The following is a 26,268-nucleotide window of genomic DNA, read 5'->3' on the forward strand; positions in this document are numbered from 1 at the left end:
CTTGCTGTCAGCATGAACAAATCACCTTACTTCACTTTTTACTGAAAATTTTTTAATTAGTAGTTGACAAATGCTTTTTCATGCAAAAAAGAATATACATCAGCAATAACAGATAAATAGGTCAACATTGTTTTTTCTTCAGACTTAATCTATGAATGTCAAAAATACATGGAACATGCAACTAACCAATTTGTACTGACTACACACTAGTCCTGTAATATCTGTTTGACAGGAATGACATTTTCCACTGCTTAGGACAGAAATCCTGTGACATTTTTATTCATGGCAACGTATGCCCTTGTAATGATCAGCTTTGGCCGATCTGCTTACTGCAGCAGCCCTGGAGCCCTCCGAGAACAAATAAGCAGTGGAGGTGCCAGCAGTCCAACCTCCTTATTAAACACCACCAGGCTCCTAACGAAGTGCAACTGTTGGAAATTCAGAGAGTAAAACCCTCAAGGGCAATTCTGGCTCATGACTGCTTGCATAATTCTTAACTTCTCAAGAACTAGGCAGCTGACGGCCTAGCATTCTCAATCTAAGGTAAGATTGTGCAATTCCACTGCTACCAAGTTTACATTTATGTCAATATTAAAGAATGTAACATTTATGAATAATTGACTTTTAAAACAGTCAGCCTCCAAACAATAAGCCGTACTAAGTTATGCTAAAGTCAATACGTCAAAGAATAACCTGTGATAAGTTATATTCAGAGCACATACTATTTCAAAACTTGCATTGTAGCTCTTAAATATAAATTGTGTAATAGAACATTGGACGAGAACATTTCTGTTGATATCCGCACTATATTACTAGTTTCAAAAGAGGTAAGGAAATCATTACAATGTGGTTCAATGGAATTAGGAACTTCTGACTTTTACTGGTGGGAAGTCACATCTTTTTGTGAGAAACTATTCCAGCTCCAATAGCTCTTTATAATTGACCAATGACTGCACATGTCTCTTATTACTGGGAACAAGCTAAATGCAGATCCATCCAGAATCTCTGTAAACACCACAGGGTAGATTTCTGTCTGCACCCATTATACATCTGAACCATGTTTGGGGTGAGCTGCCAGTGCCAGTCACCTTCTCTACAGGCAACTTGGCATTGAGAAAGTCACTTTCACCATGTTTGCCTTGCTGGAGGAAGCTATTTGTTAAAGATTCAGAACGGGGGCTTGCAGTGAACAATGGGGAATATGCTGCGGGGTGAAGAGAGGGTAAGTTGCAAGGACTGTGGAGTTAGGAAGGAGCATTTATTACTTTAAAAACATATAAACAAACAGACTTTTATTTGGCTTTCACGGGGGAAGAATTCTAAACAGGACAGGCCTGACACCTGTCCTACTCATAAATAACAAATTTTGTAGAAGGGTCCTTCAAGGAGCATTAGGTACCTCATTAACATTTTAAAAATTGATATTAATTCACGGGATCGCTCACAAGGACAGCATTTATTGCCCATCTCCAATTGACCTTGACAAAGCGCCAAGGAGCCATGCTTGTTTTAAGTCGCCACCTGGAATGCCTAAGAAAACGGGCTCTATGCATGCTGAATTGGAATGCTTTACATCATTTTATGCTTGAAAAATAAAGTTCACCCATGAAGAAGTCACAAACTGTTTTTTGGTTAATGAGCTGTTAAACAAACTATCATAATCTGATCTAGCATAATAACCAATATTATTTTAATTAATAAATAATTTGGACATCACTGGCAAGGCCAGTATTTATTGCCCATCTCGTATTACCCTTAAGGTGATGTTGACCACCTTCTTGGGACTGCTGCAGTCCATGCGCTGTTAAGGAGAGAGTTCCAGGATTTTGACCCCATGACAGCGAAGGAACGGCCTGGAGGTTATTACAAAGCAGCAATAAATTAAGTGTTGCCTGATATTAAACTCAAAGCGGTTTTACCAGTGTCATCTCAACCCACACCACTGCCATGCACTGTCATGAATAAAAATTTTCATCCTAATCACTGGACAATGTTGTTTCTCTAAAACTTGTGTGTGGGTACATTCCAATCCATGCATTAGAATATAGAAAAATTCCTCATCGTTTCCCATATAGTGTCTTACAGCTTTAACAGGTAAAGTGAAATTCTCAACATCATTATGATGCTTTCCCACCTTTAGGACTATATGAATGCACAAAACAATTTTTAAAATTGTAATTAATTGCCCCATTGTTAGAGCTCTCAGAACTTGCACCCACATCATTTTTGTTAAGAAAGCTCGCTTTGAATATCATTCACATTGAATTTTTCATTTTTAATTGATGGACTACATTATAGGTCAGAACCTTTTCAGGGCACGAGGGAGCTCTTAATAGGCTCCTTTGCTTCTTTCTGGGTGACTCGGAAAGGCAAGATTTGAAAAAGTTGGAGAGAGAAGAAAAATGTCTTGTTCAGTCAGGAAGGACTACCAATGTGCCCATAATCAATATCTAAGTGCCAAGTGCACATGATTCAGTCATAAATATTGAGCCCTGACTTGAAGAGCATAACTCCATACAAAATTATTTTCATGTAAAGAATAAAACTGAATAAGACAAGTAAGACGCAGTGACACATGGTTAGCACCAGCCTCTCCGAACAGGCGCCGGAATGTGGCGACGAGGGGCTTTTCACAGTAACTTCATTTGAAGCCTACTTGTGATAATAAGCGATTTTCATTTCATTTCATTTTACTGCCGTTTCACCGCACCAGGGAACCGGAATCAATTCTGGCCTTGGATGACTGTCTGTGTGGTTTGCATGTTCTCCCAGTGTCTGCCTGGGTTTCCTCCGGGTGCTCCGGTTTCCTCTGACAGTCCAAACATTTGCAGGTTATGTGGATTGGCCATACTAAATTGCCCGCAAATGTCCAAAGATATGCAGGTTAGGTGGGGTTATGATAGGATGGGGGGGATGGGCCTAGGTTGGGTGCTCTTTCGGGTCGATGGGCCGAACGACCTCCTTCTGCACTGTAGGGATTCTATGAATATTTAAATAGCTTTTAATTCATCACAGGGTTTCTTGTCTGACAGGCTACTGAGTTTTATTCTTTTGGAGGGGCGAGGTACAGGAGAGTGCTGTATTAGTATTATATCGGAAGGTTTATCAGAACTGTATATGCTGCTGGTCTTTGATAAATTAATGATGCTTAAAAGCCTTTCTTTTTTAAAAATAAATTTAGAGTACCCAATTCTTTTATTCCCAATTAAGGGGTAATTTAGCATGGCCAATCCATCTACGCTGCATATCTTTGGGTTGTGGGGCTGAAACCCACGCAGGCACGGGGAGAATATGCAAACTCCACATGAACATCGAAGCCTGGTCCTAGGTGCCGTGAGGCAGCAGTGCCAACCACTGCATCATCATGCTGCCCTCATTTAAACCTTTCTTACATGTCTTATAATTGCAGCAACTGTGTGAGGTTCTGGGTCTCCTTTTGTAGCACTATGTTGGCGATTCTGCAAATTGAAGCCCTTGAGGGCCATATTTGGGGTGTCAGAACTACTGGAGCTGCATACAGGGGCAGGAGCTGATGGAGTGGAGGTCAGCTTCTCCGCCCATTGCCTCAGTATGGTGTTGCTCGTTCTGGGTAAGTGTGCTTTACACTCAATTTGGCTGTTTCGTTCCTTAGCTCTAGAGTCACCAGGTATCGTTAAGATACCGCCACAAGTTTCAAGTTCAAGTTCAAACCAATAACTCCATACACCAGTTAGTAAGTTCAAACAAGACATGTTTATTATAATACAGTTATCTACTAATCATGCATATAAAACTATAAGACTAGGCTAATCCTACCACTAATAGGCCAAATACTTATTTGGATAAGGGGACTGCCGGATCAGGGAACAACGGCCTCCAGCTTTGTCCTGGGTCCGCAGGCTTCCAGTAGTTATGGACTAAAGGGGGTCAGGAGTGTCTACTCTCGTAGCGTGCGTTGTATGACACTTACGTGATGGTGGCTGCTGTCCAGGCCTCTCCTCCTCAAGGTTCTTCTGCTGCAACGGTGTTCTGCTGGGAGGGCTGGCTGGTCAAGGAGAGGCTGGCAGAGAGAGAGAGCTGGGGTCGGGTTCTCTGTCTTATACCTCTCTCAGGGTCTCGCGCCCACCTGGGCGGACCCTCTATACACTCGCAATCGATTGGGTCTCTTCCCAATCGATTGATTTGAATTCCCCAATAACGGGGCAGTCCCTCGATCACTGGGCGATTCTTGGGACTTATTGTTTTGGACTTCTCTTGGCGCCGAGAAGTCTGGCCTTCCATTCAATGTATCGATTTGTTTCCATTGTACCTGGTATCGCCTCATTAGTATGCTAACTTGTTTTCTTTCACAGTGCTGTCTGGTTTCTGCAGCAGTCAGAACTGGTTTCTGCAGCAGTCAGAATACACAAGCGCTTTTGCAGGCTGCTTGCTTTTGCAACATGTCCATTTTCCCTGCATTCCTTGTAATCTTCCATTTTGTGTTGGGCAGTGGCCACCCCAGGTGGCTACAATGGTTGGAGATTTTATAGAGTTTTTATAACTTGAGAAAGTCAAGTACTCCGTTGGGGGGGGGGGGGGGGGGGGGGGCATTGAGGGATTCTACCAGAGATGGCAGCGTTTATTCTGCACTTTAAAGATCTGGTCACCCTTAGTTGCTAGGGAGGAGGAAGTTAAGGTGGGGGGGGGGGACCTTTTTGCTTATGGGGGCTTGGGGAGGATAGTTTTGGGTTGTTTGTTAATGTGCTTTTATTATAATTTGTTATAAAATTGAAGACGTTGAATAAAAATATTTTTTAAAATTGCAACAACTTTTATTTATATAGCATCTTTAATATAATGAAAGGAGCTTCACAGAAGCCTTATAAACATTATAAAACAAAGTATGACACTGAGCCACATCAGGAGATACTGTATTCAATGCATTTGTTGTAGTGGGAAACATTGTGGCTGGGCTCACACGATGCTGGGAGTGGCCAGACATTAATTTCCTGTCAGTGGTTAAGTTGGAGGTGGAAACGGGCACAGGGGTGGGGGGGTTTGGGAAAAGAGAACTCCCCCACTCTTAGCAGGTTGTCAATTATTGAACCAACTGACACCAATTATCCCTGAGCCCACTGAAATTTAGGGATCACATGCGAGTGGCAAGGCTCTCTTGTCGGGTTTGCCTGCGCCTTCCTGCAAAGGTATGGTTGGGGGGTCCAGCTTTCAAAAGTATTTAATGACTGATCAAGGGACCTGGCATTGGGTGGCTGTTGAATGCAACTCCTCCTGCGGTTGCCTCCAAAGCCCTGCTGCCCTCACTCACCTATGGTCTGGGTCCCTTGGTATCCTGGGGCTCTCCCTGGGTGCACTACAGGCAGCAGACACCTTAGCTGGTGATGCTTCCTGTAATGGCCTCTGTTGGCTGTTGGCCTCTGATTTCCACCTTTAGGGAAGGCCCGACATGGGCCTGTTAAGTGCCTGACAGTCTGTCAGGCCTCCCCCTCGGATGTGAAGCAGATGTCCATCTGGTTTTTCAAACCCTGTCAATTAGAAGAAATTCTGCCCATTAGGGTAGATGATCAAAAGTTTGGGGTCAAAGGGGAAAGTCTTAAGAAGTGCCTTAAAGGAGGAAAGCACTGTAGAGGCGGGAGCACTGGGAGGGAATTTCAGAACTTGGGGTCTAGGCAATTGAAGGCATGGTCGCCAATGGTGCAGTAATTCTGACTGCAGGCAGGATGTTACTCAAGATATAACATTAATTCACTCATTCTGCATCATACTGTATAATATTCATCGTTCTATGAATTAATGATGAGATATTAAAGTAAATTTGTAAATATCACAATTAAATTGAATGTGGGTCAGATATAGGCAATTCTTCGATCATAACATTCCACATGAAGCTTGTGAACAGTGAATTTATCCTATTATGCAAGTTTATACGCCTATTGTTTTTTAAATAGGCAATATTTAAAAGCTTGCTTTTTTGACAAAGTAATCATATTTAATTTGTTCATAATATTCCTTTTTTACAACCACACTCATTGGTTATCTGCTGATTTTTGCAGTGTGTTAGAAACACAAGCATGTTGTTGGATCAAAGAGACTTGATCAATCTGAACATAATCATGTGGTATTCAACCACATTTAGCAAAAACAATACATAAGTAGCCTGTCCAATATTAGCAGAGCTTATCTACTTATATATATGTAGGCAGAGGGACTCCACAAAAGGATATTTCAGGGAGGATCATTTCTGGCAGAATTTGTTCTCTTAAATCTCTGATCAGGGGACATATAAAAAAGGAGGCACTTTTCATTGGAAACATTCTCTCTCCCACTTGCCAGCAGTTACATCTATCTAATTAAGTTGCAAGGGTCAAATTCCTGTACTGGCTGAGGTTATCCATGATGGCCCCGCCTTCTCAACCTTGCCCCTCGCCTGAGGTGTGGTGATCCTCAGGTTAAATCACCACGAGGCAGGTCTCCCCCTCAAAAGGGAAAGCAGCCATCTGGGACTTTGATGACTTTACCACTACCTTTTATTCATGGGTTTAAAGAGGATTATCTATTCATGCATTCACCCTAAAAGTCTGATGCTACATCATTGAAGCACCACTCTCACACTTAGTCAAGGAAAAATACAGTTAAAGAGAGTACACTTTTTCAAGTTATGATTCACGTTCGTAATTCATGTAATAATAATCTTTATTAGTGTCACAAGTAGGCTTACATTAACACTGCAATGAAGTTATTGTGAAAATCCCCTAGTCGCCTGTGGCTAGTCTGGACAAACAACAAGCATTTCAGACCGAGTGAAGGTATTTTCAGTCCTGAATGGTAGTCTAGTTGGTTTCAATACTTGTAGTTGTACAATTGTAGGATTAGTGCAAGATTCCTTCGAAGAAGTTAATTTTCAGCAGATCATGATGTTGGCTATTTGTAGTATTGTTACCAGTTGAGTTTTCTGTGCTCAGAAAAGGAACAAATTGGGAGACCTCAAAAATGTTGCAGTCTCCAATTCTAATATGGATAGATTTTGTTGTCTGTTCTGCTGCTGTCTCTGCAGTCTTTGTTCTGCATGCATTTCTTCAGTTAATTTTGCAAACATGCTGACCACCATTGCTGCTTTACCACATGGTCCTTCACAGCGCCATTTCAAATATGGTGCTGCGCTTAAGTTAATTAGCCAAAATTGGGGTTGTGTGTGGAGACGTTCATCGTGACAATCTGAGACAATCACCATCTTTGATTCTGAAAAGATCCATTGAATTCAGGATACTCTTTTGGATGGTTTCAGGCAATGATTATTGACACTTCTTAGTCTTTTCGGATGGTGTGGTAGTTGAAATCTATAGAACAAGGCAGATGACTCAGCAGCCATTTTTTGCAACACGTTAAGGCCATTTGTTTTAAAAGGCAGTTCCGGGAAACTCTAAATCGATTACAGTTCATTTTAAAGGTTGTGCATAGGACTTGTCTTTACTGGGCGTGATAACTTGTGAAAGAGAACAATTTACCAAAGATACCTGGATTACTGTGTTTTGATCACTTAGCCTTTCAAAATAAAATCAGAAATGAAAAAAGGCAGGGAATTAGCACTTTCATTCTCATTACAGTTGATTACGCAAATATAACTCTTTGCCACCAGTACACAGGTGTATGCCTTGGTCCCTGGTTCAAGAATGGTTTAAGTTTAAAATTCTAGTGTATAAATTCTTCCCTGGTCCCGCCTCAGCCTACCTCTGTAACCTCCTCTCAACCTACAGCCCTGCAAGAGCTCCAAAACCCTTAAATTCTGGTCTTTGCGTATCCCTAATTTCCTTTACTTCACTTTGAGCAGCTGTTCGCTTAGTTGTCCAGGTCCTAAGTTCTGCAAATCTCCTCTGTATAACTTTCAACTTCCCTCTCCTCTTTTAAGATGCTTCTGTAAACATGCTTCTTTTATCGTGCCTTTAATCATTGACCCTAATATCTTATGTGGTTTAGGTGTCAATTTTTTCTCCCGGATACCACACCTTGTGACATTTCACAACGTCAAAGGGACCATATAAATGCAAGTTGTTGTTGTGTAGCCATTTAGAACGAATAACAGTACAGCACAGGAACAGGCCCTTTGGCCATCCAAGCCTGCGCCAATCGTGTGTCCTATCTAGAACAACCGCCTGTATCCTTCTATGAACTGTCTGTTCATGTGTCTAGTTAGGTAAGTCTTAAAGGTCGCTAACATATTGGCCTCAACCACCTCACTTGGAAGTGTATTCCAGGCCACCACACCCTCTGTTCCCCAGCACATCTCCACTGAACCTACTCCCCCCTCACCTCGAACTTGTGTCTCCAACTGTTCACCCTATCTATACCCCTCACAATTTTATAAACTTCCATCTGGTCACCCACAGCGAGAACAATCCCAGTTTATTCAATCTCTCCTCATAGCTAATACCCTCCATACCTGGCAACATCCCGGTAAACCTTTTCTGTACTCGCTCCAAAGCTGCCACATTCTTCTGGTAGTGTGATGACCAGAATTGGACACAGTATGTCAAATGTGGCTTAACCAATGTTCTATATAATTTTTATACTCGATGCCCCATCCGATGAAGGCAACTATGCCATATGCTTTCTTTACCACCATTTCCACCTGTGCTGCCATTTTAAGGATATGTGGATCTGCACGCCCAGATATCTGTGTGTGTTTATGCTCCTGATGGTTCTGCCATTTATTTTATAGCTCCCACCCGAATCAGATTTACCAACATGCATCACCTCGCATTTGTCAGGGTTAAATTCCATCTGCCATTTCTCTGCCCAATTTTGCAGCCTATCTATATCACGCTGCATTCTGACAATCTTCATCACTATCCGCAACTCCTGCAATCTTAGTATCATCCGCAGACTTGCTAATCAGACCCGCTACGTTTTCTTCCAAGACATTATCACAAACTAGAATTTAGAATTAACTTTCTCCTGAACTTCTCTGACAAAACTCACATAAATATGTACTTTGAAAATGAAAATGTGAAGTGTTCTCCATGTTATAATGACAATGGTGGTAAATATTTTGATGAAAAGCTCAACAACTAGCAAAACCTTGAGTCAAGGATTACATAATAATAATGGATCACTCTAGAGACATGGATTGGGACTGAGCCAGAGGCAATCTGAGTTCAGTTGTACAGTCTGTTGTATTATTTGCTGTTTTGAGTATTTACTGCTGGGATGCTGATAGCCATGACAATATGCTGCATGTGTTCAGAGGTCATCAGAGACAGGTCCTTTGAGAAATCCAATCTCACTCTTGTGCCAATGTATTTATTTCAAAATACAAGATTATGGTTACTTGGTGAATTAATTACAGTTGCACAAAATTCAGTTACTTTTCCTTACATGCGATAGAAATTTTTTTCAAAAAATCAGAATCGACGAAGAACATTCAGCAATAATAAGATTTAGTGAATGTTTTACCACGCTATCCATTGCTTAAAAATGTGAAAAGTTGAGACTGGCTATGTGTTGGCATGATTATTATTTTAAAAGAAAACAGTTTGATTACCCGAATTTCGGATTTAAAAATAACATTGTCCGAGAATAAGTGAGCAGCAAATTAAGGGCTGCTACAGAATGTGAATGTGACAGAGACATGCTGACCTCCTGTTTATCAACTTTCATAATCTGGTAACTAACCCACTCTTGATTGACTACAACTTTGAATTTTGTACAATGCAAAATACTGCAGATGCGCAAGTTCTGCTGAAAAGCAATCAACCTGAAAAGTCAGTCAGATTTTTGTCAGAGGTGCAAAGCTCAAGTTGGGAAATTTCCAAGCTTGACTGACAACTCTTTTAAAAGAGCTTCACCCACCATATTTTAATTCTGCGTGGGCAGGTGTGGGATAGAATCTGGGGCCAAGGAGGTTGGTGATTGATGAGTCACGTTTGTTAGAAGGCCTGTTTAGGTTGTCTGTGACTTTGGCTCAGTTTTATAAAATGCTGTTAAAGCCCTCCAGCCCTCTCCCTACCCTACCCATCCCACAAGTCCTCTCACCCCCTATGCTACCTCCACAGCCTCAAAAACATTACCCAATATGGGCAGACCTCAGGAACCACGTGCAGACGATAAATCTTAAACTTTTAACAATCTAAGAGAGTTCTCACTCATACACACTTGACCAAGAAAAGAAAAACTTGCATTCATGAAACCCATTCAAAAACTAAAATCCCCTCAATCGTTAATTAGTTGTAAAAACAAATTCTGTTCAGTAACTACATCAGACAGCTAATCCTTTAATAACCACTCAAAGCTTTGTCAACTAAAATGTGAACTCAGCCCACCTTGCTGAGATAAGTTGTTTTGGAGCTTTTGGAACTCAGCTTAGCATTCATAATCGGCTCAATGGGTTGTAAAAACAACCCCTGGGAAATGCAAAAAATGCTAATTGTTGGAATTGTAGGAACAGACGGCTAATGTTTTTTTGAAGCTACACCAGATGACCTGTCAGTCAATGTACACCAGTAGCTTTCTACTTCTTTACTCCAAATGAAAGCTCCAGCCTGTTTTTTTTTCCATATTTAAGCATCTGAGGATTTAAATAACTTTGGATCATGACATTTCATCCGCCCTTCAGGAACATTTGCATCAGGACTCTCACACTGTGGATTAAAGCCCTTAGAACAGCAAAAATGGGGTTCAGCCTTCTGCATCTGGGTCCTGCCCATTGATAAAGGGCTCCACAGTTGGACCATCTCAGCAAAAATTCATCCCGTTAATTCAGCTTCTCTCTCCACAGATGTAGCATTGCATGACCCGATGAGTATTGCCAATGCTCTTTGAATTCTATAGTTCTGTTGTAAAGTTATTAAACTTTGTCAACACTATGGTAATGGAGGACATGCTATTGACAAGAAGTTATTTAGAATAGAATATAGAAGTGACCTTGTGTCATAATCACAAAGTAATAAGTGCATGAGTAGGTCACAAATTCTTTGGGTAAACGCATAACATTTTATTTAAATCATGAAATTGTCATCATATATCATCACTTTGAACCAATTATTTTATTTGATGTGGAAACTCAGTAAAATAGAAAGTAGCAAAGAGTCTCATATCATCACAATAAGAATGTCACTGGAAAAACATAAGGCACCAAGTAACTCCCCCCTGCAGTTAGGTATGCACTATTTCCAGGGTTGTCATGAGAATCCCAAATAACGCTACATGTTGCCACTTGGATATAACTCAATGGTTCCTAGGATTCATTTAATGTCATTTACAAGCTTAGAGATAGAAGGCATTGTAGTTATAGCATGGTTGTGTTGTAATTCACCGACTCACCACTAGTAGTCTCACTACTATATAAGTGAATGTTAAAGTCAGCTGACCTCAGACTGGCTGGAGGAAGTTGGAGAGAGGCTGTTTCCCATGATTTTGCTGTTTTTCATCTGTTGTCTTGTATATAATTTACCCACAGTTAAAGTTAATAAATCATTTATAACTTTAGCTCCAAGTTCTTATAATAAATTAGGCTCCCCGACAAGATCATTACATGGTACCAGGATTGGATGGTATTAAACACTGAGAAAAAATAACTATCAGCTTGCCTCAGAGATTGGAAGATTTTCCAGACTGCAGAATTAACAGTTGAAGCCATCAAAGAGTCTCAGCTTCATAGTAATGTGGACAGCAACTGACAAGTGTTTTAGCAACAATTTAATCTGGTTCTTACTGCAGTATATTTAGAAGATCAATCAGATTCACGTTAAGATAGCGATGCTCCTAACAGCAGCAGGGCCAGAAACAACTGCAGTGTTTAATACGTTTAAATTTGCAAACAATGAAGATTTAACAAAATCATTTGAAGATTTGATGCCTATTGCAGCCCCAGAAAGAATGAAAGTTATGAACGCTATGTGATCATAGATCAAGTTTACAGAAGGCAGGAGAGTCCCTAGGTCAGTTCATCACTGATAAAAGGCTGGAAAGTTACCTCACACGCCAATAAACAGGTTAAAGATCAGGTCAAAGTATTTCTGTCTAAAAGATGTGGCCAAAGGCACCAATTAAGGCAGTATCCAATATTTGGCAAGTCTTGTTCCAGATGCAAAGGAAAAAATTACTTTGCTCAGAATTGTTAGTCTAAGCTCAACCCCAGTCAGCACAGTGGAAGACAGTCTCCAGTGATGAAACATCATTGTTTGTTGGAGTAATAACACAGAAGAATAACTTTTGGAGACATCAAAAAATTCTCCAGCGCTTAAAAAAATGCAAACTGATACTCCATTTAAAATAAATGAGGTTGATGAGGACAAATGGCTGCTACCACTTGAAGTGAACGGTACAGTGGTCTGATTGAAGTTAGACACTGGTGCCAAAGCAAATTTAATCAGAATGACTGATTTCAAAAATCTAAAAATTCAGCCAATTAGAAGAAATCACAAAATATCTCAGAGATTATAATGGTACAAGCATTCTGAGAACATTATCAGCAAATTCAGTGATGTGTTCACAGGTTTTGGTACACTACCATTCACCTACAAGATACAACTCAAAGAGGATGAAAAACCTGTGATACAGGCATCCAGAGGAATACCTGCACTTCTTTGGGACTGCCTCAAAAAGTAGCTAGACTGAATGACAAAAGTAAAAGTAATCAGAAAAGTTGAAGAACCTACCGGCTGGGTATACTCCATGGTTTGTGTTAAGAAAAAGAATGGCGATATTCACATATGCATAAATAGTAAAGATCTGAATGAGAATATCAAAAGAGAACATTACCAAATGCCAAAGCGTGAGGAAATGACATCTGAGATGGCTGGTGCACAATTCTTTATGAAACTTGACGCGCCTCAGGGTTTCTGGCAACTAAAGCTAGAGGAACAAAGTACAAAATACTACACTTTCATTCCGTCATTTGGACGGTACTGCTTTCTGAGAATGCCGTTTGGCATCAGAAATTTTAATCAAAGGCATTGAAGGTGTATGTGTGTACCTGAATGATATCATCGTTTAGGGCTCAACCATATAAAAGTACAATACGAGGTTGCTTAAAGTTCTAATGTGCGTCAGGTGAAATGGGCTGAAACTCAACAAGCAAAAAATCCAATTTGGAGTAACTGACATCACATTCCTAGGTTACAAGCTCAGATCGCATGGCATTGAACCTGACAAAGACAAAATCCAAGCAATTCTCAACATGTTAAAACCACACAAGAAAGTCATCTTTTTAAAAAATAAATATTTTTATTCCCCTCCTTTTTCACATTTTCTCCCAAATTTACACCCACCAATAATAAACAAAAATAAGTAACGAATGCAATGTCAATCCCCATATCAATAACAACCCTCCCACCAAACCCCCAAACAGCAAATAAATAAAAAGGAATCAGCAATCACAAAGAAAGCCATCTTAAGAGTGGTAGGCATGATTAATTTTATAAGGAAATTAATTCCAAACCAGTCCACAAAAACTTTTTTTTTCTTTTTTTTTACTTAAGAGTACCCAATTTATTTTTTCCAAATAAGGGGAAGTTTCATATGGCCAATTCATCTACTCTGCACATCTTTGGATTGTGGGGGCGAAACCCACGCAAACACTGGGAGATTGTGCAAATTCCACACGGACAGTGACCCAGGGCTGGGATCGAACATGGGACCTCGGCGCCCTGAGGCAGCAGTGCTAACACTGCGCCACCGTGCTGCCCCACTGTCAGCAAAAACAACACACCTACATGATCTCCTACACAAGACAATGGATTTCACTTGGACTGAGCAACATGAACAAGAGTGGAAGAAGCTCAAGACTTCACTAACCACCACACCAGTTCTCACCTTTCTTGACTCATCTAAGCAGATCAAAGTGTCTACAGATGCGTCCAAAGATGGTCTGGGGGCTGTTCTTTTGCAACTCGAGCATGACAATTGCAAACCAGTCACAAATGCATCGTGATCCATGACGACAACAGAGCAGAGATACGCTCAAATCGAAAAAGAATGCCTGCGTTTAGCTGTAGGCTTGGAGAAATTTCACGACTACGTCTATGGGCTTCCAACTTTCACAGTTGAGACAGATCATCGTCCTTTGGTTATCATCAAAACAAATCTCAACCAGATGTCTCCATGCAATCAGATGTTGATGATGAAGTTACAACGCTATGACTTCAATCTCATCTAATGCCAGACAAATATTTCTTCTTAGCATTTGCATTATTGAGTGCCAATGCAAAGTATTGGTGGTCAGATTACAGAGGATGCAGTTCTGCATGTCAATCTTATTTCCAAACTACTACCAGTATCAGATGCAAAACTACATGAGATCCAAGAAAAGACCAGGAAGGATCAAACTCTTCAAGAAGTTATGAGGAACATCAACACTCACTGGCCCAGAGATTAATGCATGGAGTTCTACAATACAAGATCTGAACTCAGTATCATTAATGGAGTGGTACTTCATTTGAACACTATAGTCATACCTCAATCTCTTCGCAAGTATGTACTAAAGAAGATACATGAAGGACATCTTAGGATTCAAAAATATAAACGGGGAGCTTGTGGCCAGGTATAAACAACGATACTGAAAGGATTGGCAATTGTTTTGACACATGCCAAACGCATCATTGCAAGCAAACATGAGAACCTATGCAAATATCTGATTTACCTACGGTACCATGGCAGAAAGTAGCTATGGATATATTTCACCTACGAGTGAAAGATTATTTCCTGATCATAGACTGTTTTTCAAACTATCCCGAAATAGCTCTACTGTAAAATACTGCATACCAAGTTAATTTTCACTAGACACGGAATTCTGCAAGTCGTCATGAGTGACAAGTCTTTGTTTTAGCTGTGAAGAGTGGTTACCCTCAAGCCAATCGAAAAGCCAAAAATGTTGTGCATATTGTTAAACAATTGCTGAAAAAAGTAATGGACAGCCAATCTGATCTATATCCCACACTATTGAGTTACAGAGCGTCCCCATTTTCACTTGGTAGATCGCCAGCAGTTACTCATGAATAGAAGGTTACGTGCCACACTTCCACACTTGCCAAACAAGGAGAATGCAGTGGTACTTTAGGAAATGCAAAACATTAAAGAGAAACAAAAGCAGTTATATGATAGAGTGTCCAGAACTTTATCACCTGACTAGTGATGACATTGTGAGAGTAGAAGATTCAGGCAATTGGTCAAAAAAAACATTGTATTTGACAAAGTAGCACCCCTTCCTACAATGTACAGACAGAGGATGGGTTGGTTTTAAGAAGAAATCGACGCTCACTCTTGAAAACCAGAGAAGACTTACACAACAACATGATGGATGACAAACCTACGTCAGAATCAACACAAGCTTCAGTGTCAGATAGTTCAGCAGTTCCTGAGCATGAGAATATCATGGAGAACATTGAATATAAAAGTTCTGAGCAGCAAGGTAAAACTTTGAGAAGATCAACCAGAGTCAGAAGAAAACTTGGTCGACTCAATTTGTAGATTTGGACTATTTGTACACATGTATAGTTGATAAACCAGTTTTAAAAATAAAAAAAAATAATACGGTTAGACTCAGGCTCATGATATCACATGTAAGTATACTGATAATAATGTATTAATTTATTCTTTCAAAGGAAAGGGGATGTAGTGATATCATGGTTGTATTGTATTTCACCCACTAACCACTAGGAGTCTCACTGGTATATACGTGATTGTTAAAGTCAGCTGACCTCAGACTAGCTGGAGGAAGTTGAAGAGAGAGATTGCTTCGCATGATTTTACTGTTTTTCATCTGTTGTCTTGAATGTATTTTAGCCACAGTTAAAGTTAATAAATAGTTTATAACTTTAGCTACAAGCGTTCTTGTAATAAATCAGGCCATCCGACGAGAACATTACAGGCATCACGGAAAAATTATTTTAATAAGGCAATTTTCAAATAAAGTGTATTCATCTGATTTTCTGTATACTCCCAGATCTGGAGCACACATGCTGGCTCCTCCCAGTTCTCCCATATTCCTGAATTTGAAGAATAAAGACTACAGGTACAACCTTAGGTAAAAGGCAGTAAACACTTCTGAAATTCATTGACAATAGATTAGTTAGTGCCGTTTTTGGGAATTAAATGATAATTGTTATTTCCTCAACTATATGGGGGGTGGGGGAGGGGAGAATTTAATGGCTGCTCTTGTCAGGTGGATCTTCCAGTCCTGCTTATTGGAAAACCCCCGCCATAGGTTTCCCAGTAGATCCAGTTGCCGGCCAACAGCTGACAACCTTCCGGCACTCGGAAACAAGCTGTGGGGCATGGAAACCACCCCCCCCCGCCTAAGGTTTGAGACACAACCTTGGGTAATGCTCAAATTGGGTGCAATGAAGTGTGATTTTAGTCAACATTATAAGTTATATATCTTCTCAAGACATAGCATTAATTGACTTTCCTGAATAATACTTGTTTAACAGTGTCATAACAACCGATTTTATCCAGGTCAGGGATTACAGGGTCAAACAGGAGCGTAGTGAGCACCATTATATTATTAGACTCAAGTTGGACACAAGAGCTGTAAGAACTCAGTGGTGGTTGCACCTTCCATATTACCTTTATTAATTAAGAATTCCCTTATAACCTCCTCTCACAGGGAGCCCTTTCAGTATCGGATGTGGTTGAGGTAGCTCAACGCTATCTCTTCAGTGTGAGAATAGCACTCGAGGGAGGCCATATTCAGTTGATCTTCTGCAGTTGCGCAACTGTGGAGTAAATTTCCTCCACCAATGACATTTCAGTTTTGCTTTATGAAGCAGTGGAATTCGACCACAGCATTAATGACATCCAGTGATAGCAACTCAATTTCTAAAACGTACTGCTCTTTCTAGGTGAAATTCAAGTGGAGATTGGCCAGGAGATAAAGAATTAAACTACAAGATTACTGTGGATCATTTTATGCTTGTGTAGGTAATTCTATAATTCTATAGAAGTTGCTGAAGTAACCTGATGAAATTCTGTACTTCAGTAATTAAGTTTCCAAGACCACATATCAATTCATAAAATATTACTGAAGATAATTATGGCTTCACAATTGAAGTAGGTGCACCCTGAACTTATTGGCGAAAATATTTTTCAAAATTCTACATGGACCAAACAAAGTTGCAATCCTACTATTCCACAATACATATGTACTTGGGGTTGTTGAATCAAATGGCAAAAAGTAAGCTATTTATCACCCATAGTCTTCCTGAAGTGTTAGCACCCATTCTCTTACTTGAAGCTCGTCTCTTTTTGAAAAGGGATGTCTAATTTTCAAAGAATATTGATAATCAGATCACACCACATATGACAGATTTGCGGAATAGAAAACTGGTTTTGAAAAGTCACAGGTTTCATCTGTATGTATAGATGCGAGGTAAAGACAATAGTAATAGCATTTTTTTTTTCATGTGGTCTCGCCAAGCAAACAGGACCACTGGCATTTGGGTTGTAAATGTGCCTGCTCATTTAATACAAAAATGGCAAAAAAACAGCTGCATAAAAATTTCAGCTTTCTGTCCCTTCCCCCTTCAGACAAACTGTCATGCAATGTAAAAGAGCACCGTGTATAGGACAGCTTTCAGCAGACTCAGTTAGAGAGAGCTGATTAAGAATGTTCAACCAACAGCAAACTGCAGGCCGTTACAGTGAAAATAAATACACATTATGCAAATCTGTTTGTCACTTTGACAGCATGTCTCAATTAAGGCATCTCACTGCTGTTGGTTAGATCTACTTCTGCAGTCGTATCAACGAACCTGCTGTATTAGAAAAACACAGGGCTTGACCCTAATCCACATGCATGCATTTTAAAAATTCTGTCTTGCTTGTGCACACCAGGATAACGTTGGCAGATGTGTTAAGCAGTTGACAAATGATGAAAAACAGCTCATCTCATCATCTGCATAGGAAAGCTTTAAAATATTATAACTACTGTCTTCAGCTTCTAATAAACTATGCAATTGTGCATTGGAAAAATATTCTGCGGTCAGATTTTGCAGCTTGTATATCTATTGCTACTTATGGAAACTAATTTGCATTTTATAAAGTTACACCTTTCAGCTGCACTAACCTATGTCTGGGCTTCAACAAACTTGATGGCATAAAGCCACATCAGTATTCAATGCAGTTTTATTGCCATCTCTTCACTTTTACATGTAAATGACATTCTATATTTCATGGCAGCTAGTAAATTAAACATCAAATAAAATTGTTACAGAAAATTTGAATAAGTGCTAGTCAAATAATACAAATCAACAAAAGTAAGAAAGTCAATTAGTCAGCTCCAGTTTTGTGTGCTCCATTGTCTACTGCTCTCACTTAGATGTATTCCTCGCTCCAATTGTGTGGGTGTGCATCCCGGTCTCATTACAATTGTGTGCATCTATGTCCCTCACACACGTTTTAATTTCTGTCTCATTTGCTGTGGTCAGTCTAACACAGATGTAAACCAAACAGGCAAACATATACACGTATGGAAAAGAAAACCAGTCCACTGCCAGACTCACATCCACAAAAAACAAACTAAAGCTATCATTGCTTAAGAGTCAAGCTCACAGAAACAAAAACACAAATTGCTGGGGCCAGATCCAATTCCTGGCAATGAGAGATATTGTAAGTACAACATGAAATGTTGCCAGTATCACACCACATTCACTGATCAACACAGCTGACAGGGAAGTGAAATGTCAACAGAACTGAATAATTTTTGAAAAACTTGCATTTTCTCCCCTTAATTGCATTACATTTAAAATTAGGTGACTTCCGATGCCAATCTCGCCACAAACTATTTACATTCTGTGTTGCACTAACCATACTGGATTACCCGTAGACAATTACTGCGAAATCCTCTTGTATAAATGTTTTTAAAAACTCAGCTTAGAGACAGAATAAACGTTACCATGGACATTAGGTTGGGAAAATGGGTGACTTTCACAATTTGAAAACAAAAGGCTTTAAAACAAAGGGAGCAGGTTAAACAGAAACGTAATAAACTTTAAAATAAAAAGTTCCAATCATTGAGTTCAATTATTTTGTTGCACTTAAGTTCTTCATTTTACTGTGGAACACTTAATCAATTGCAAAGTGGGTGCAGCCCATGCAAAATTGGGTTGATAGCATTTAAAATTTCCTTTGGTCTAACCATGCCAGCATAACGTAACCCTGATTTTTACTGGTAGAAGTTGCTGAGGATTGCATTGGCTAAGTCCAACAGTTGTTGTTATCTCTTCTGCTTAGTGCAGGCGAAATCCTTTATAAGCTTCTTATAACAGCTTCAGTTATGATGATGCACAAATGTTTTCTAAATCCAAATGGCAACGGTTATTTTTCCAGAATTCAGTTGCAACAAACAGCAATTTTACCATGGCAAATATGAAATTATGTATTATACTTTTGGGCTCTGGGATCTCCATGGCCTTGGTTTATGTGTTATTTGAAGTGAAACAATTGGTATACAATAGGAGGAGTAAGGAGCTCAAAAATTATACTTAAACTCTCAGGAAATACAGCTGAAAGTTTTTAACAAAGTTCAGAGCAACATAGAGCACGCAACAGAAAAACCATGTTCTTTCGAGGATAGGTTTAAAACAATACAAAAGGAACACTGGATCAATAAATGCCTCAGTTCGATAAATCAATACTACTATTAAAATTAACATACTTTAAAAAAAAATAACATTAAGAAAAAAACTTTCAGAAAACATTGTAAGAAGTAATATTTTTCACCGTAAACTGAATCTGGAATTCAGCAGAATGCTTACGAACTTGTTAATTTCATTGGAAAAAGGAGGGGCTGATTATTATGTATACTGCATGCTTATGTTAGTTTTAAGATATATAACATATATATTGTTATATTCTAAATGTTAAATAAAACTGCATAACTTGGTGGGGAAGTGTACAGTTCATGTTTTACAGTAATATTTTAGAGATGATTTTTAATTCTGGGAAGATTAAAGTTAACTACAGAAAGTGGGATAAATGCAACAAAAGCAGCTTGTAGTCTTTGATACTGAAAGGTCAGGACCATGTTGTCTTAAGTTTTTAACATTTAGAGATGCAAGATCAGAGAACAGAAGGTTATTTTCTGGAGAGTGGCAGCAAGGTGTCTACACTGCTTACAAAGAAATGTTGTTGAGAGAGTATTTTTGTTTTGGGAATTAAAGCTACAATTAATTTTAACACATACAGTGAGCCCTGCGAGGCTACATTTTTATGGAGATGGAGGAGCTTAAGAACATTCTAGAGTTTCAATTTGTCTCTGTGTTGCTGGTGAAGTGAGAGTTCAGCTGCAGGGGAAAAAGCCAAACCAAAAATGTGCTGCTGTCAGCAGGCTCCAGGTAGCAAAAGTGTTGATGTTAGCTGGGACTCGGGGGAAATTCCAGCAGCCATTTGATTGCTCTGTGTATTTAGGGCTCAGGAGTGGTCCCGGGGAGCTGAGGAGTTGGTAGACAATCACTGGCTCCATGCTGGAAAGTGTGAGGGTTCAGAAGACCTAGTAGCCATTTATAGCTTGGCAGAGCTGGGGTGAATGGAGCTTGGTGAAATCTTGGGGCATTTCCAGCTCAGTGAAGCTAGCAGACTTTCAAAGAGCGGAAATTGTGTGAGTAAGTAGAGGCTAAAGTGCAGACATGGAAATCCAGGGAAACAGGGTCTCAGGAGAAGAGATTAAAATGCTGGGACGTGTGGCGTCGTTGAGGCAGTCCAGGTTTGAGCAGCCTTGAGGGAATTCAGAAGCTTGATCTTCGAAAGTGAAACAGCTAAAGCTCCTCGTGATGGAGACAGAGTTTCAACAAGATCTTTTGACTCTTGGTGGTGGTGGTGGTGGTGGGGGGGGGGGGGGGGGGGGGGGGGGGGGAAGAGAATTCCATGGGATCTGTTAATTATTTAAGGATGACACAAAAGCAAATTCTACTTTTGATTTCTCAAAATCACAAAGAGGAATGCCAATAACAAAGCTAATTTAATGGTTATAAACATGTTAAATAATGCATTGACAATGGCGGAAAGGTATATTTGGATATTTTAGAGTTCCCATGCTGGCAATAATATCATCAACATATAGTTACCCCTGTTCATTTCCTATATCCAGTATTTTCTGTTAACTCAGCAGCATGTTTTTCTTTATGGTTGACAGAAAACTAAAAGTGAGCAGGGATTTTAAGAAAGGAAAAAAAAAAGTTACACTGGAATTCTGAAATAAAACAGAAAATGCTGGAAATATACATCATTCTAGTCAGTGTCTGTACAAAAAAAGTGTTAAAGACTCTATATAAATGTATTTTGTTGCTTCTTCCAGAAATCTATCCAGATAAATTAAACCCAATGGGCGGGATTCTCCCAACGGGCGGCTAAGTACCGACGCCGGAGTAAAAACTGGACCGTTCCGGGACCCCATTCTGCGGCCCACAGGGAGCTAGGACGGCCTGAACCTGGGGCCGTGGGGTCCGCGCATGCGCAGTTGAGCCGGTGACTACTAGCGCATGCACAGTTGGGCCGGCGCCAACTAGCGCATGCACAGTGGCCTTCTTCCCCAAATGGCGCATGGCTACAGGAACCAGCACGGAGGAAAGGAGGCCTGGGGCAGAGAGGCCGGTCCGCCGATCAGTGGACCCGATCGCGGGCTAGGCAACCACGGAGCCCCCCCCCCCCCCCCCCTCCCCGGGTCAGACCCCTCCTCCTCCCCATAGGCCGCACCCGGACCCTTCAACGGCGAGGTCCCACCGGCTCAGAGGATGTTAGAATGGCGCCGGTGGGACTTGGCTTTTTGTTGATCGCTGCTCGGCCCATCTGGCCTGAAGAATCGGCGTGCCGGAGAGACACCGCATACCCCAACCGGCGCCACGCCGATTTTCCGCATTGCGGAGAATTGCGTCCCGGTGGGGGGGGGGGGGTGGGAGAATTCTGCCCCATGTTCTTTCTGTAGTACCCCCATAATTAAAACTCTTTCTGGATAATAGGTCACACTGATCTTGAAATTCCTGTTCTCAGAGTTATTTTTGTGTAAAATGAGATAAGCCCCTGTTGACTGCCAGCACTCGTAGTTGAAAACACAACATATATTACCTCTAGTTCCAGGAGAATTTTGTCAGCCACTAAAAATCTGTCATGATCAGGCTTTTCTCCATGTACTTTAGAATTGGACATAATTTTTGAATAAGTGAAAAACAGATGAATAACAGCTAAAATTGGAATAGGCAAACTTTTTGGAGCTTCACATGCATATTGCTGGAAAATAAAGCATTCTGCACCCAAACGCAGCAATATTTAGTCAAAGACAGGCTTGGGTCGATAAGTGGCCAGTAACATTTGCATCACAAAAGCATCTGGTAATGACCATCCCAACAACAGAGAACCGAACTGCCTTTCCCGCGACATTAACATTGCTGAACCTTCCACCATCAACATTCTGGTGATCACCATTGACCAGAAACATGACTGGACCAGCTACATAAATGCTCCAGCTATTAGAAATCTACGTTTCCGCAGTCAGGAGTGTGATGCAATATTTTCCACTTGCATCGATGAGTGCAACTGTAACAACACTCAAGAAGCTTGACGCCATTCAGGGCAAAGCAGTCTGTTTGATTAGCACACCAGCCTTAAACATTGAATTCCTTTCACCATCAGCACATCAAAGCTGCAGGTTTCACTATCTACAAGATGAACGGTAGAAATTAGTTAAGGTTTATTTAGTAGCAGCCCCAGAATCTACAACCTCCACTACCTAGAAGGAGGAAGACAGTAGGTGCATAGGAACACCATCAACCCCAAGTCACCTATCATGGATATATATTGTCAGTCGTTCATCATCGCTGGAAACTCCCTCCCTGATAGCACTGCGGCAGCATCTTGCCCCCATGAATTGCAATGATTCAAGATGAAGGGTTATCATCATCTTCTCAAAGGCAACTAGGGTTGGGCAATAAATGCTGGTCTTTTCCAGGGAGGCCCATATCTTAAAAAAAGTCACTGCAAATGCTAGCCTTTGATGTAATACTAATAATAGTTTGATGTATGCATATTTTCACTATAAAAACCCACTAGTAGCTAATTTAGATTTTGGGTTGTGCTTTCCAAACAGTGGTAATGGAGCTATTAAAATTGCACTTTTCTTGTGAAGCATGCTGCAATTTCAACGTTAAAGCTTATCTCTATCAACACCAACTTCAATGCTTAACTAATAGTGTCATTAGATCATCATAGTACAAATGATTCATAATTGTTACAAGGAACTGGATATCACAAGAAGTAAAGGAAGACTAAATAACCAGCTATAGAGTGCTCCTGGCAATTAAGTAAGAAAAAGCAAAAAGTGCAGCACAAGGAGGAAAAATTGTGAGGAGCGTAATGAAAGGAATCACTTCATTTATGTGCAATTAGTCTCTGAAAAGGCGTAAAAAGCAGAATGATATCAAACAACACTTATTGCGATTATATTCCTTACTCTGGACCTTTCAGCAAGGTCAATTCAGTGCATAGATTGAAGAATTTAAATACATACCTGTCCAAAGTGCACAGTTATTGGTCGCCGGTCCTCTCGCTGCTTGCCTTCTTTCTTCTCAGACAGTGGGGACGTGATACTCTTCTGATGGATATCCTCTCCTGCCACAGAGTAGCCATTTTCTGCCATTTCCTGCATGGTAGGAAAAAGTGATTTGCACGATCTGGAACATTCCTGATTAAGGGCAAGGGGCAAAGCGAAGGTACTACAGGAAAAGGCTGTCTAAGCATTGTTAGGGAGACAAGAGAAGTATAAAAAAGTCACAGTCAGTGACATATCAATCACTTACTGCAAACAAAGATATAACTGTATTGAACTGTCAGCGTGGAATAGAGAAGAACAATTCATTAATCAATGAGTATCTTCTCTTAAGACATATCAGAAGGGAGATTGAGATGTTGAATCAGAAATAAATCATACCCACTTTAACTAAGTTCAGACTGACGTCAAGAATAACTGTTCTAGCTAACTTAATTATAAATGTGAGTCTTGCTGACTTATGTGCCTCATTCTCATCAACAATTGGGATAGACAGCAGAAAGAAGAGCTCCAGAATGTCAGGGTTGGAGAAATGCTAGGAATGAGATTTATGATTACAAATTGTTAAATAGCTCATAGGAACACCTAAATATATAAGATTTTTAAAGAGCAAGAACAATTAAAACTTGCTCTATTTTTGAACCAAAATAAGTGGCTCAGTGGGTGCGACAAGTGTCCAGACCACCATGGTTAGGCAAAGATTTAATCTCAATATCTAACTGGCGCATATAGTGTAAAAGGTCAGCATTTTGGCTATGCTATCAAAATGCTTATTCTTGTCCAATTTAAACTCCTACTTTAGTCAAAATAGTGAGATGCGTTGGTTTAGAACGTTTGACAGAATTCTGTTGGACAGATTAGGAACTAGATTACAATCTCCATGAAGAAAACATTTTAGCAAGTTGGTTAATGAAGCATGCCAGAGAAATTCAGTTAAGGTCAGCTTCTTCATTTTCTTGCAGCATTACCTTTAAGTGAATATTGTGAAGGAACAGAACAGCTAACTTAGGTTCGCCCATTTCACGATGAAGGTATAAAGTGACTACTATACGGTTTAATTTGTTGACCAGGTTCTTAGGTTCATGCCACTCAGCCTGGGCCTGGACTTGAAGTTATTATGTTACAATAGTGATAGTGAGGGGCGGTCTTGAGGCACAGTGGGTAGTATCCCTCCATCTCTGCCAGAAACCTCGGGTTCAAATCCCATCCCAGGTCTTGATGGCCATAGTGGGTTCATAACGTGGCTTAACGGGGGTTGAGCATTAATCTGCAAATCCTTCCAACGCACACCAATGGCAGGCGGTAAAAGCATGAGAGATTCATAGAATATATATAGTGCAGAAGAAGGCCATTGAGCCCATCGAGTCTTCATCGACCCACTTAAGCCGACCCTATCCCCGTAACCCAAAAAGCCCTCCTAAGGGCAATTTAGCATGGCCAACCCACCCAACCTGCAAATCCCTGGACCGCGGGAGGAATCCGGAGCACCCGAAGAAAACCCAGGCAGACACGCGCACACTCCGTACAGACAGCAACCCAGCGGTGAATCGAACCCGGGACCCCGGCGACGCGAAGCCATGTGATGGAAAGAAAATTGGAGCCTCTGCCATCGCAATCTATGACTCTGGATTACAACATGCATGTAAAGGTCCAACTCAGGCTGGGGGCAGGTGGTTGCCTTGGTTGACTGGACAGCCACTGTGGAAATCACATTGGTGCCAACAAGCATTCCACATTCCGGCTGGGGTAGATTTGGGAATTGCCTCCTTGCCCCAGCCATGGTAGAGATGACAGAGAACGGAAGGTGATAATGAAGTGATATTGAAGAATTGAGTGAACTGTTTGCAATGTGGAAGTAAGTTTCTAATAATTCTGCAACAATTAAATATTTTTGAAATGTAGGAACATAATTTAAAAAAATGTTTGATAAGTTATACGTTTAGGCAAACTTTAAGGATTGCGAGTAGGTGGTTTGAATGTGGCTGATGATAGATTTATTTTCAGAAATTTATTTTTGAATGTTTTTACACATTTTTAGCTGCTGAGTTTTGACGGCTGAGGTCATCACTTGTTTTCTTTTGCAAAATTTAAAGACAGGTGCCACCAATAGTGTGGTTGCATGATTCACATCAAAACAATTGTAAGCGAATGATGTCTCATTGCTCCCGATGCCTCCTCAATTGTGTAACTAAAATTATTTCTGGGTATAGGTTTACAGGCTATGTGCAAGATGTGGCTAAGCCTGGTGTCAAATCAAGTTCTGTTATAGATTATTTCTCTCTGTAGCCAATAGAGAATGGAGTATTTCTTATATTATATAGTACTTACAGCACAGAATCAGGCCATTCAGCCAACAGAGTCATGTGGTGTGGGGCTCCATGTAAGTGTTCTACCCTTCTTTATCTAACTCCATCAACATACCCTCCTATTCCTTTCTCACTTGGGTTTATTCAGCTTCCCTTTAAATGCTGTTTGCTATCTGGGTAAAGGGGTTTCAACCCAAGTTCCCCATTGAATTTATTAGTGATTTATTTGAGGGTGGCACGGTAGCACAGTGGTAAGCACTGTTGCTTCACAGCTCCAAATTCCCAGGTTCAATTCCCGGCTTGAGTCCCTGTACAGAGTCTGCACGTTCTCCCCGTGTCTGCGTGGGTTTCCTCCGGGTGCTCCAGTTTCCTCCCACAGTCCAAAGATGTGCAGGTTAGGTGGATTGGCTAAATTGCCCCCAAGTGTCCAAAAAGGTTAGGTGGGGTTATTACTGG

At 40.5% G+C, this 26,268-nt stretch overlaps 1 protein-coding gene across 8 annotated transcripts in view; it reads right to left on the minus strand.

The window, feature by feature from the left end:
* Positions 1-26,268, minus strand: part of LOC119955553 (DENN domain-containing protein 1A-like) — a 641,178-nt gene that overhangs the window by 48,477 nt on the left and 566,433 nt on the right. For 3 of the 8 annotated variants that reach the window (XM_038781844.1, XM_038781841.1, XM_038781840.1), the window contains exon 19: positions 23,468-23,599. In XM_038781844.1, the coding sequence (XP_038637772.1) occupies positions 23,468-23,599 (132 nt within the window). Of the gene's footprint in view, positions 1-5,981; positions 7,314-23,467; positions 23,690-23,756; positions 23,784-26,268 lie in introns of those variants that run through there. The other 5 variants (XM_038781843.1, XM_038781838.1, XM_038781837.1 and 2 more) reach the window with 3 other exon arrangements.

This window comes from Scyliorhinus canicula, chromosome 21 (genome assembly GCF_902713615.1).
Source record: "Scyliorhinus canicula chromosome 21, sScyCan1.1, whole genome shotgun sequence".
Taxonomy (NCBI): domain Eukaryota; kingdom Metazoa; phylum Chordata; class Chondrichthyes; order Carcharhiniformes; family Scyliorhinidae; genus Scyliorhinus; species Scyliorhinus canicula.